Below are 12,983 nucleotides of genomic sequence, written 5' to 3'. Positions count from 1 at the left end.
GTGAAGCACTCTGCCAGAGCTGGGCATCACCAGCCTGCTGCAGAAAGGTGAGGAGAGACACAAAATCCTACAACAGTGTGGAATTCCTGATCCTGTCCCTGGTGGACCTTCTCAGACACAGAAATGGAATTTTATCAGGTTCTCAGGGTTTCTGGTCTAGAGCCACAGCACCCTGCACTCACCTTGTTAGTGCTCAGGAACACATAATCACAGAATGTTTATATGCAGGTGCTTTTATTGAGAGCTCTGGGTGTCAGGGGTACAGACCCAAATCTGACTCCAACATGGCTTTGGGATGAACATGCTTTTTATATTCTATCATTCTATAACTACATATTATTAAATTTCCATTGTTCCATTGTATACATTGATTTCATGCAAGCATGGGTTTCTCATGATCCCCCTCAAATCCTTGAACACAGCTTCTCATGATTCTTCTTACAATTAAACAATAATTATATCTAATTACTAAGCAATCATCACATTAACAATTATATCATTTATCATATACTGCTTACACAGGTGCAGTTTCACATGATCTGGCAAACACAAGGCCTAACATTTCCCAGGGCCTACAAAGCCTAACTTTCTTTCTACCTCCCCTGAATATACCATGACTTTAGAAACATTTTATCCCTATACTATCAGCCTCAGCCTGGATGTGGCCTGCAGACCCTGGGAAATGGGACCTGGACAAGGCTCACACAGCTGGACACGACACCCTGTGACGATTTGAGTAATTAAGCAAACGCCTCACAGAGATCCAAAGTTTCATCATGTTGAGATGTTTGATGGTGCTGGGAGGTCAATTAGGGCGTCGTTGATGATTTTCAGGATTTGGTGGTTTTTACAAAGGTTGAGGGCCGTTGGTTGTTTCTGTATGTGGATATGAGGATGATGAGAATGGATAAAGGGAGTGATCCTAGGTAAGCTTTGATTAGGCCAGAGTGGAGGGTGGTGGCAGCTTTGGTTGCTATTAGTTGCAGGTTGGCTACAGTCCTTCTGGGCCGAGTATTTTGTATCAGGAGAGGTCAATTAGGTGGGAGGCAATGTTTTGTCCTCCATTGAGGAAGTTGGTTATGCTTAGGTGGTGGATTAAAGGGTTAAAGTATCCTAGGGATGTGGAGAAGTTTGAGAGAGGAGTTTGTTTTGTGAGGATGAGTGTTGGGGCTATTTTTGAAATTTCTAGGGCTAAAGCGATGCCTAGGGCTGTTACAATCAGGGCAGTTATTTTAGTGGAAAGTGGTATGGTTATTGGAAGGGTTTTTGTGGGGATGATGAATGAGGTGATGGGGAATCCTGCCAGGATACTTCAGAGTGCAAGGCGAGTGATGGGGGAAGTTCCTGCGGGGTTGTTTTCATTTACTGGGGTTAAGGGTGGAATTCGAACGAAGCCGGTCTGTGCTAATACGGTCATGAGGTGAACAATGTGGCTAGAAGGGTTAGAAGCAGGGCTCAGGTGTTTAGGTAGGATGTGTTTAGGCTTTCAATGATTTGGTCTTTTGAGTAGAATCCTGCCAGGAATGCTGTTCCTGTTAGGGCGAGGCATGCAGTGGTTGTGGGTAGCATCATTTGGAGTCCTCCTATTTTTCGGATGTCTTGTTCGCCATTTAGGCTGAGAGTGGAATCCCAGCCCCTGCCAGCAATAACTGCTGGGAGGGACTCAGGGAATTAAGAGATTCCTCCCTGTTTGTTTGGCTGTGTGAGAGGAGTCCTGGGGGCACCACACACAGCTCTGCTCCACTTCCTGCCTCCAGGACCCGAACAGCTGGGAAAGGAACTGCTTAACAACACATCTGCAACAACCCTTTGTGTCTGGTGGCTGCTCAGCCCAGTCACTTCTCCTTGGACCCATCCTCTTTCCCATCACTACTCTTAGTACAAAAAAAAAAAAATTATATTTCCCTTATAAAGCTATCACCATTGAAATTGTACAGCACAGATTCTGGGGCTCTGCCTGCTTTCCAAATGCCTCAGATTTGCCCTGGGGTGGTGTCAGAACCCAGGACATCCCTCTGGCTGCCCTGGATGGCTCCAGCCCCTGCCAGAGGGCTCAGAGACCTTGGCACAGAGCTCAAGACCCCTGTGCCTTTGATTTTGACCCATGGAAAAAATTACCAACCTTATATGAGGATTTAAAAGCCACAAAAGTTTAAGCAGAATGATAGTTAGTTTGTCACAGGGTGAAAAGAAGATTTTTGGGGTTTTTAGAATCAGGGCTCGGGGTCCCAAGATGGAGGAATTTGGGTGTACCCTGTCCTTCTTTCTCCTTCTTCCTGGCCTCCATGTTCTGGGTGATGCTGGCACTTTTGGATTGGTTTAAGGTAGAAGCTCACTGTCTGACATAGGTGATAGGTGTTGGAAAATAATCGTAAATAATGTACATGGAGTTTTTAGTATAAAAGACAACACTGCCCTGAGGGCAGGCAGTGTGCCATGGACTGACCTGCTGGACAGACCTCAGCAGGTCAGAGAAAGAATGTTATAGATAAGAGAAAATAAACAACCTTGAACACCAGAACAGAAGAATCCTGACTCCTTCTTCGGTCTTGGGGCTGGGAAAAAGAGACTTTCTAACACCTCAGGGTCATCTTGACACCAGAGACCTCATCAGGGTGGCAAAGCAAGTCCAAAGCCTTCACCCTTCAGCATCCTGCTTCCCAAGCTCCTGCCCCATTCATGTACACACATCCATGTGCATATGTCCATGTAAACATATCCCTGCCTGCCTGCTCTGGGTTCATGCCCTCACAGCCCACCATCCAGGCTTCATTTTTGTGTTAGAAATTGGGTTGGTCTCATCACAGGCAGAAATGCTGTTGCAAATTAATCAAGATTTTCAAGCTTGCTAAGTGGTTACATTGTGAAATTGATAATTGTATATGAAGTTTATATTGTTTAATTTAAAATTCTCTTTAGCAAAATGCAATCCAATATGAAATATTTGCTCTTAACAGGATTTTCTCAGGGTCCGATGCCCATCAGATTTCCAGAGACAAGCCTGTTAATTATTACTTGGAGGCTTTGGTGACAAAGGTTACTTTAGAATAATAATAGGCCAAACCTGCAGACAAAGTCAACACACGTTTTCCAGTTTGTCTGGTGACAGCAGAACACCTGCAGAAGCTGAGGCAGGGCTTGCAGCAGAGATGTCATAGCCACAGAGAAAGGATCAGTGTCATGTTGAACATGAATTAGCACAGTAGCCACGGTGTAGGCATTTCAACCTTCCCAGCCCCTTTTCCTGGGATCAACATAACATTTCCTCAGCTGACTATTAAGTATTTTTACTATATTCAACAAGGTATATTTTGTGGGGGCTGTGTCTTCTGCTGTGGCAATAAAGGCCGTTCCCTTTGCACTGCAGGTTGGCTCCAGAAAAGATTAGCTAACAAACACATTGATAATAATATCAGCCTGGAATACAGGAAACTCCTTTGGAGTCTTCCTGGTTCCTCAGGAGGCTGCTCTCAGATGTTGTGAGCTGTAAAGCACGTTTTACATGCCTGATGTAACAAAAATCCTCCTGTTGGGTTCTTCCTTTTCCATCCAGCTATGAAAAAAGAAATCCCAAATGAACCTCCCAGTTGTGAAACACACAAACACACTCCCAAAAAAAAAATACACCTGTGCTATTTCTCAGCCAAAAAAGAGCAATGGTCTGTAGGAAACAGCTGCCTGGAGCTGCCTATCTTCACCTGCCAGGGTGCCACATCTTCTCTTCAGAACATGTTCAGTGAAAAAAAAATAAACAACCCAACCTCAAAACCTTAGGAGAAAATAATAATGGGAGAAGGGCAAAAATAAAACAAAGCCCATAATGTTTTCAGTGAATTGTTTGGCTGGACACCATCAGAACATGCTGTTCTAAATACCCTAAATCACCAACAAGGGAAAGCACTTCAGGGCTGAAAAATGTTTCCTTGCCTCCAAGAAAAAAAATTCAATAAATATTTCAGCTTTATTAGCACATTTGGGGAAAAGTTGCAACATTAAAATTAAAACCAAAAAGTATTTTAACCCAGTATTTTTCTCCCACAAAAAAACCACTATTTCTCCCTTCCATTCTTACAAAATGTGTGTGCTCCTCAAAATGATCAATTCCTTGGAACAGCTGGGACTGTTCTTAATTTCAAAATGATTACAGGATTGTATTAGGGTAGCACAAAGAATGACAATGTTATTCTATCATGATGTGCTCTATGAGAACTTCCATTCTTGGTTGGTAAAATGAGAATTCCAGTTCCAAGGGGTTCCAGTGACTTTTTTGATCTCTGTAGATCAGTGCATCATGTATTTGAGTTATTAGAACTCTTATTTAGATTACATTTAGATTTCAAAATCCTGGCTGCTAAGTGCTTTAGAAAGTTTTGAATTTCAGTGAATTCCCATGTATCTCATGCACCAAATCACAATCGACCTCCTCTGTCTCATCACTCCAGGGCAAAACCAGGCAGCCACACTTCTCTTGAAAATGACATTACATTTCCAGCCGCTGATAAAAATATCCAAAACAACTGATTTCACCAAATAAAAGAAGATTCTGAACCCAGCTGATCCAGAATTGCAGCCATACAGGAAGGGGTGAGACTTGTTTTGACCTGGATTTGAAAGACCTTGCCTCCACTTTGGCCACCTCCTCCACTTTTGGACACCTCCTCCTTGTCCCACTTTTGGACACCTCCTCCTAGGAGCCCAATCCCCATGGATCTCGGTGATCCCTACATTTCCAGTTTGTGGATCACCAGGATGCAAGAACAGCAATAGCTGCACAGCAGATCACTCACTCCACCAAAGCCACCCTCATTAAACAAATAAAGCTCCCGAGGCTGATTTTTAGTCGCTCCAACAAAAAAACCCCCAAGGTTCAGAAGCCAAGTGCCAGCACTAATTTACCCTTAAAGAAGCCCAGAGCACGATGAAGCCCTGCCCACGCCGGCATCTCAGAGGGGTGGCAGCTCATTGTCCTACCTCCACCACCCCTCCCCTTCCCTCCCAGCTCAGAATTAATTCTAACAACGTGAAGACAATTCGACTTAATTGCAACTGCATCATCTCCTGCAGGATCCCGCTGCCAATCCCGCCCTTTGAATGTGCAGTTGCCAGGGCAACGGGTGCGGAGAGGATGCTTTTGTGCTGCCACTTGCATCCTCGGGAGCCGTGCCAACCTCCCGCAGCTGGGATGGGATGGGGTTAACGCCTTCCTGCCCGGGAGCCGCCTGTCTGTCCCTCCTGCCATGGCCAGCCCTTGGCAGGCGGCTCCTCCCGCTCTGCAGAGCGACACCCGCACGGCAGGGACAGATGCTGCAGCTCAGCTCCACAGCTCCGGGCCCCCAGGAGCTGGAAGAGCTCCCCTCAAACTGCAGCAGTGCCAGACTCCGTTTGCAGGAGCTTTGGGGTACGTGGTTTGTCCTCAGTGAGGAAAGAAAAGATGCTTCACCATCATTCAGGAATTATTTGCATCTGTGACAGTGGTCACAGGGGTCTTTGGATGAGGGAAGAGATGAGGATCTGACTCCATATTTCAGAATGCTTGATTTATTATTTTATGATATATATTATATTAAAACTATACTAAAAGAATAGAAGAAAAAGTTTCAGCTCAGAAGGCTGGCTAAGAATAGAATAGAAAGGAAACAATAATAATAAAAGGCAGCTGGGCCTTGATTGGCCATTAATTATAAACATCTAAAATGAGCTAATCAAAAATCCACCTGTTGCATTCCACAGCAGCAGATAACCATTGGTTACATTTTGTCCCTGAGGCCTCTCAGCTTCTCAGGAAGGAAAAAAAAATCCCAAAGAAAAGATTTTCATGAAAAGATGTCTGCGACACGCATCTGCCTGTTGTTGTCCCCTCACCCACCCCCTCTACACTAACAGAGGACTGCACCATGTCTGGAGGAGTACACAGTCCCTGCCTCCACAATTTCAACCTAAAAACCATGATTAATGTGTACAGAAACCTCCCCATCAATCTGTGATTATCTTCCAGGGCAGACTGCTCCCCAGCGCTTAGCTCTTAATAGCTTTCCCATTTCTTTAAGATGAAGGGTTTAAACTGAGGTCAGAGCCTACTTTGCCTATGACCTTTTATACCACTTTTGAGTCTGCAAGGCTTAAGCCCTTCTGAAAAAAAAAGGTGCACTGCAATCATTCTCTTTATATACACACACATGCAGTTAACAAAGGAATATCTGACTTTCAACATTTCCACAGATAATGAGCTGTAGCTGAAGATCACGAGCTAAATCTGCTTTTAATGGCAAGGAAAACTATTTCCAGCAATGGCAAACAGCCTCCCTGCTAGTGTACTCACAGCTAATTACAGCACACAAAGTGCCTGTTGAGAGGATCACCAGTGCCATCTAGAAAGTCCTGAAATCCTCCAGTAGCCCTGTACAGCTGCACTCATGGAGTGAATGTCTGAAAGTCACCCACTGAAGGATGCTGGACTCTCTGTGAGGACAACATCACGGTGTAGAGATCCAGGATGTGACAGACACACAAGGAAAAGAAGACAGTACAGGATTGATTTCATCTTAGTGCAAAGCTGAGTCTTTCACAGCCCTTTTCTGCTACAGACAGGTCCCAGAGAAGCCCAGCAAACAAGCAAAACCACCAGACACTGGCTCACACAGCCTACAACCTGAAACCACCTTTGTGTCCCCAGCTGTGCTTGAGGCACATGAAAGGATTTGTGAGCTCCCTCAAAGCTCAGCAGAAGTTCAGCACCTTTTGAAACACATTTCCTCATCCCCCAGATGCCACAGGTGCCATTATTTCCAGTGCAAACACGAATGTCAGCACACAGAGCTTTGCAACTTGTGTTTACCTACACTTGAACAAGAGTCAAGGACCACCAAGAGCAGAGAAATGTGGACAATTCTGGGATAGGCAGGGAAACAGAAGCCTAAACTTCAGCTGTTTCAGTACATGTAGCCTTTGCAGAATAAGTATTAATAACTATAATCATGCAAATCTTTAGGGGTGAGGAGGAGAGGTGGGGAGGGACCCCTATTCTAATTAAGCAAGATGATTGCTGTTGCTCCATATTTTTAACTGGAAAAAAAGGGGGCTGAAGGAATGAAAAAGGCACATTCAGATGCGGAAAAGTGATCATTGAACCATGAGCCACACTCCAGAAGGGAGCTGGGAGCATGGAGAGGGGATCTGGCAGACCAGGGAAGTGTCCCTGTTCACGGGGGCTGTTACAAGCCCAGCATTTGTCACACAGAAGGCAGCAGTGCAGCTGCTCTGAGAGGAGTGCACATCACTGCCATGCCAGCTGATGGCATTCCCCTTTCATACCCACTCTCCTCCAGCTCTGCATTCCCCCCAGGCCCCATCCTGGCAGATATCCCAGGGTGTGAGGAGCTGCCACTCCTCTCCATGCCCCAAAACTGCTCTTGCAGTGGTCATGGAACTGCTCAAAGCCTGACACAGTGCCAGGACACCTCCCTCTCCTGCAGGCACCACTGGGCTCCACAGCAGTCCCAAACATAAGCAGATGTCTCTGGTCTTGTTCAAAGTGGAAAACAGGGTAAGACTGGAGTGACAGAGCTACAGAGGAGACAGGAATTAAATGATGAAGAGCATTACATCTGAGGGACATTTAACCTGACAGCCAAATCTTTCATGACCCTCATTCCATGAAATTTATGACAACTGGGTTATTGCTGAATATTCTGGAGGACACTGAGACCACAAATCCTGTGGAACAAAGAACATTAATGCAAAATGTAAAGCTCACCCAGACTAAATGCCTACACAGGGATTTGCCCCAAGCTTCCTCTGCCTTCAGGTAACAAGGGAGGGGAGGGTTTAGGGTTTCAATCAGCACTTGTAAATATGAAGATGTTTCAGCTCCTGAGACAATGGATCATTTCCCACCAGTTAGAAGCAAACAAAAGCTGGTGCTGCCTCCAATAAACATGTGAAGGTGCAGAAGTCAGAGCTCCTGGATCCTCTGGCACCTCAGCCCTGGATAAATCACCAACCTGCTCATCCCACACACACCCCAATTTGGGAAGTGGGGAGACACTTGTTCCATCTATTCCTATCACTGTATAATTCCAGAACACAGTACTGCCTTATTTCCTGGACTTTTCACTTCCATGGTGATAACCACCCCTGAAAAAGGCTGGAAAACTGGTGAGAAGAGTGGAGAATGAGGCCCATGGCATGCAGTATTTCCAGGAAAAAGGGCACTGGGCTGTGCAGATGCAACTGCCCACCTTCAGCCAGGTATCTGACCTTTGGAGTTAATGGGAATTCAATCAAACAGAGCAGTGTCCCTCAGTGGGCTGGGACACAGGAGGGGTTTCTGGGGAAGCAGATCAGCAGCCCTGCCTCACGGTGCCTTTCTGTGCTGTTTCATGGACACAGACCAGCTCTGTCTTCCCAGAACATCAGGGTGCAATCACAGCCCCCTCATAAAGCAAAGATGCAGATGAAAGCAGAATTAGGGCTTAAAAACACTGGGTCAAGCAGGGAAACCAGGCAAGCACATGATAAAAGCCTCATTCTGTAGGATCAGACTATTTTCCTTTGTGAATAGCTAAAGAACCCTGTTTATCTCTGAAGCAAACTTACCCACTCCTTCCTCACATGCCTGCCTGCCCTGCTTGGGGGATCACTGCTGTTTGTTTAACACTGACAAAGATGTCCTTGAGATTCCATCCTTTCTGCAGGGTCAGTGAAAAAGTTCACACAAACCCGAGGTTTAGTTAAAAATAAGACAAAGCATCCATTCAGCAGTGACAGGAATTGCTGGCTATTTTCAGGCCATGCTGAGCAGGACCACCACACAGAGGCAGTGTTAACCAGAACAGGTGGCCAAGGACCCCCCCTCCTGGCAGGACACAGCTGCCCCCAGCCCCACTTCAGCCTGGCAGAGGGGGGAAACTCCAGGAAATCACAGGAAAAGAGCAGGATGATGCTAATATCAGCAGGCAGAAAGAATGTCCACTAACCAGAGGGAATGTTTCTTACCCTTTTTCCAACAAACCAGCAGGTTTTCTCCAGAGAGAACCTCCCCAGGAGGCTTCCTGCATGAGCTGAAGGGCTCTGGAAGATGCTGCACCTTTGAAATGGTCATGCTCAGCCCAGTTATTTCACAGGTTTCTCTCAGAGGAACTGGGGTATTAGCAGACCCCAACGTTCTGAAACACCAGCAAAGGATTCACACACCAGGAGAGGCTTAGATTAGATACAAGGAGGAATTTCTTTACCAAAAGGGTTGTCAAGCACTGGAACTGACTGCTGCTGGAAGTGGTTTCTTAGAGAGCTGGTGCTAAGGACACAGCTTAGTAATGGACTCAGTAGTGACTGGGTAAGTGTTGGACTCAGTGATCTTAGAAGGCTTTTTCAACCTAAAAGTCTTTTTTCAACCTAGAAGATTCTGTGGTTCTGTGTTGTTGGCATCAACACCAGAATTCACCCTCTGAACTTCTGGTTGGCAGAGGGCAGGGACTGGTGGGATATGGTTCAACATCTCAGGAGGGTCAGGTCAATCTGTGCTTGGTTTTAGGATAAATATGTTACATTAATTAACTAACATTAATTAATATGTGAGGTTTCCTACATTAACATCCTGTTTAATGGGTAATAACTGAATGCAAAGGAAATCACTGACCTACAATTAGGCTTCAAACCACTGACCACCACTTTGAACAATCTCATACGTACAAGAATGGCCCAAAATGGCATCCTTGGCTAGAGTTTAGCTCTTGCTTCACATCTTTTATGAAGAACAAACACTCTTCCTGACCTCACTGTGAATGGTTGCACAGTATTTCCTCTTCTAGGAGGGGATGAAAGACTCCAATAAACAGTAAAGTGCTCAGAAATAAAAATAAACCCACAGACTTTGGAATGTCTTCTTTTTCTTTCCCAAATTACTTCTCCCCACTCTTCAGTCTCATGTCTTACTTGGAAAACTGAAATGAGAAGAAGGAAAGCAACCCTTGGACTGCTCACTGGAATTCCAGTAGAGAAGCTGCTGTGAGGAATGAGCACCACCAGGAAAGAAGAAGAGAAGCAAAAAAGAGAAGCAACCTCAGGCCATCCTGGCAAAGAGAGTCCAGCCTTGGTCAGCCTCATCTGCTGTTCCCTGTCACAGAGGACACAGAACAGCCCCAGATGCATATGAAGGACATCACATTGGCATTGTGTTTTCTAAGGAAAGACACCCAAGTCTGTGCTTCCAGAAGATGAACTCCAATCCCAAAAGTGGACATGGGTGAAGTAAAGGAGTGATTCATCATGCTTAAGGGCAAAAATACTGCATACATCTGGCTGGAGGCTTCCACTGTCCTCTCCATTACACTTGTCACAGTAAGAGAACAGATGACACTGATGGAAAGCCAGACTGGGGATGGGTTTTTGTTCTTCTGAATTGTTTGCTTATGGCTGTGAACTGATTTAAAAATACATGTGAAGCATAAAACCTCAGAGCAAATGAATTAACAGACCACAGATATAGGTGGTATTAATGATTTGGAATGCCTACTACATTAGTTCCAATTCAAAGCAAATGACATATTTGTTTTCCCGTTAAGATGCCAGTAAAAGTGGCAAACAGACACAAGCATTCTTGGTTGCTTACAGATCATTTGCTGATCATTTGGCACAGAAAATCACTGGTGGGTAATTGAGGTTCTACACAAGTCAGAGACAAAATCCACTGTGAATTCAGCACAGCCATGCAGAGACCAGAGCTGGCATCAACCAATAAAGGAGAAGTTCCCACTCTCTCTGTGTAGAATTTGCTGCTAAGGCTTCACCAGAACCAAACTGAAACAGCTGAGGGAGAGGATGGCAATTCAGAACAGAACAAAGTGTTCCAGATTGCAATGCAAGATGTTTTCCATTACCATCTGTATGGCAGATAACCTTTGTCAAGTGGGCAGTTTGCCTTATCTCTCTCTTTGAGTGACCACAATCACTCCTCCCTCAGGAGGGGACACCTGCTGATAACAGCTATGGAATGTCCCTGCATGGCTGATAAGAACTACAGCATCCCACTGGGAGATGTGAGCCCAGGGGGAGGAGCCAAGCATTCCTGCCTGGATATAATCTGGAGATTCTGGAACACCAGCACGGCTTCTGCACTGGATTCCCCAGAGGAGCAGCAGCTGCCTCTCCTTCCACTGGATCTTCAGAGGCAGAATCCATCCTTCTCTACAGGATCCCTGCTCCAGCAGAGCCACCCCTGACACTGCAGGAGGGCTGAGCCACAATTCCAATGGCACTGCTGCCAGCACCCTGACCCACAGGGTGTCAGGCTGGGTTCTGACTCTGGCAGTGTTGTTCTAGTGTGCTGCATTGTTTATTTTATCCTTTTATTTTTTTCCTTCCCTATTAAAGAACTGTTATTTTCCACTCCCATATTTTTGCCTGAGAGCCCCTTAATTTAAAATTTACAGCAATTCGGAGGGGTGGGGAGGGTTTACATTCTCCATTTCAGGGGAGGCTCCTGCCTTCCTTAGCAGACTCCTGTTTTCCAAACCAAGACACAAAGTTTTGCTCAGACACCTCTTGGTGGAAGTGTCTCTGCTGGAGGAGCCAGCAGGAGTGCAAGCATGCCCATCCATTACCTTTGGCCTCTTCCATTCCACTTTCCCTTTTGCTGCTGAGTCGTAGTACAGGGATTCATCCGAGGCTGGAAACTCAGGGTCCTCAAAGAGGATCCCCTGCTGGAGGCACTGCCCCTTCAGCTCGTGGTACCTCTGATCTCGGAAGAGCTGCACTGATGAGGACATCCTCTGTCTAGATAAGATCAATATTGGACAAACTATGAAGGCTCTTGAAAGTCCATAGCTGGTACCACTCCCTGGTCTTGAACAAGAGAGCATGTAACTTGTTCTAAATGAGGTCACTGATTTATTTACAATAAAACAAAAAAACCCAGATTATAAATTAGATTAGGTTAAAGACTGGGAAAGTATAAACCCAAGAAGATCTTATAGATAGGGATCATATTTTTGTCTGAACAGAATTCTTATCAGGAAAGAGCCCAGGCCAGGCACAAACCCAACATTTTGCTTTGTCTAATTGATTGGAAAGGTAGCAGAGTGAGGCTTGGCTCTCAGTCTGCACCATGTGTGAAGGGCTGGGCCATCTTTCTGTCCTACATTCCTCTTCTGGTCTCTAAAGCTCAAATTATCTACTCCAAATCTTGAGCCTAAAAAAACCAAAACCAGATTTCCACATTTCTCCATCTTAATTTAAGTGACAATACTTTGGCTTGTACTATCATCTTTGAACTTCATGTTACTTTTCAGGGAACAGTTTCCCAGAAGGAGAAAATATTTGCAAATAATTGACGAGAACTAAAAGTATCTTTAAAAAGCACAACAACAATAAAAAACCCGAACAACGTGTTTCAAACCATAATTCCCAGAATCCTGATTATCAAACTTGGCAGGTTTATGGTCGCACCCATAGAGCTCAAATAAATTGCTTTAAAACATTTTACAAATGAGGAATCAGTTACAGAAATCACTCAGGGTAGTTTGACATTTGGAGGACATGAGGGATGCTATCTCCGCTTCAAGAGAGAGAGAGGCGAGAGCATCTGAACTTACCCTCTTTTGAAAGGTTCTGTGTGTCAGTCCCTTTCCTCTTCCTTCTGGACACAGGCTGGAGTTAGAGATGTATCTCCCCTTCCTTGCCTACAGCAATAAAGACAAGTGCAGGCTGAATTAACCAACATCCTGCTCTGGAGCATGGCACCGCACGGTCCTGGCAGCCACCTGCTGTGTCCAGCTGCAGGGAGCTCAGCTGGTGCTCCTTGAGCCACCTGCAGCACAAACTGGATGAGATTCCACAAATCTGCAGGAAACTAAACCAAGCTTTTGCAGGTGTGCAAGTGAGCACAGTGAGAGAAATACAGAAGAGTAATGAGGAACACTTGGAAACATCAAATTTATCGTGGTCTTTGTTCTTGTGAGTGAAAGCTCTTTGTGGATGCCCCATCC

The 12,983-nt window shown here is 45.3% G+C and overlaps 1 protein-coding gene across 1 annotated transcript in view; it reads right to left on the bottom strand.

The window, feature by feature from the left end:
- The window catches only part of CAPN6 (calpain 6), a 47,412-nt gene extending 34,801 nt beyond the window's left edge, over positions 1 to 12,611 (bottom strand). Inside the window, 2 exon segments of the mRNA XM_036402173.2 lie at positions 11,601 to 11,772; positions 12,591 to 12,611. Of these exon segments, the coding sequence (XP_036258066.1) occupies positions 11,601 to 11,765 (165 nt within the window). The 5' untranslated portion in view covers positions 11,766 to 11,772; positions 12,591 to 12,611.
- Positions 12,612 to 12,983: the final 372 nt, after the last annotated feature.

The sequence above is a fragment of the Molothrus ater genome, chromosome 14, assembly GCF_012460135.2.
Source record: "Molothrus ater isolate BHLD 08-10-18 breed brown headed cowbird chromosome 14, BPBGC_Mater_1.1, whole genome shotgun sequence".
Lineage (NCBI taxonomy): Eukaryota > Metazoa > Chordata > Aves > Passeriformes > Icteridae > Molothrus > Molothrus ater.
Note: the sequence above shows the minus strand (reverse complement) of the source record. Positions and strands in the feature narration are given on the sequence as shown.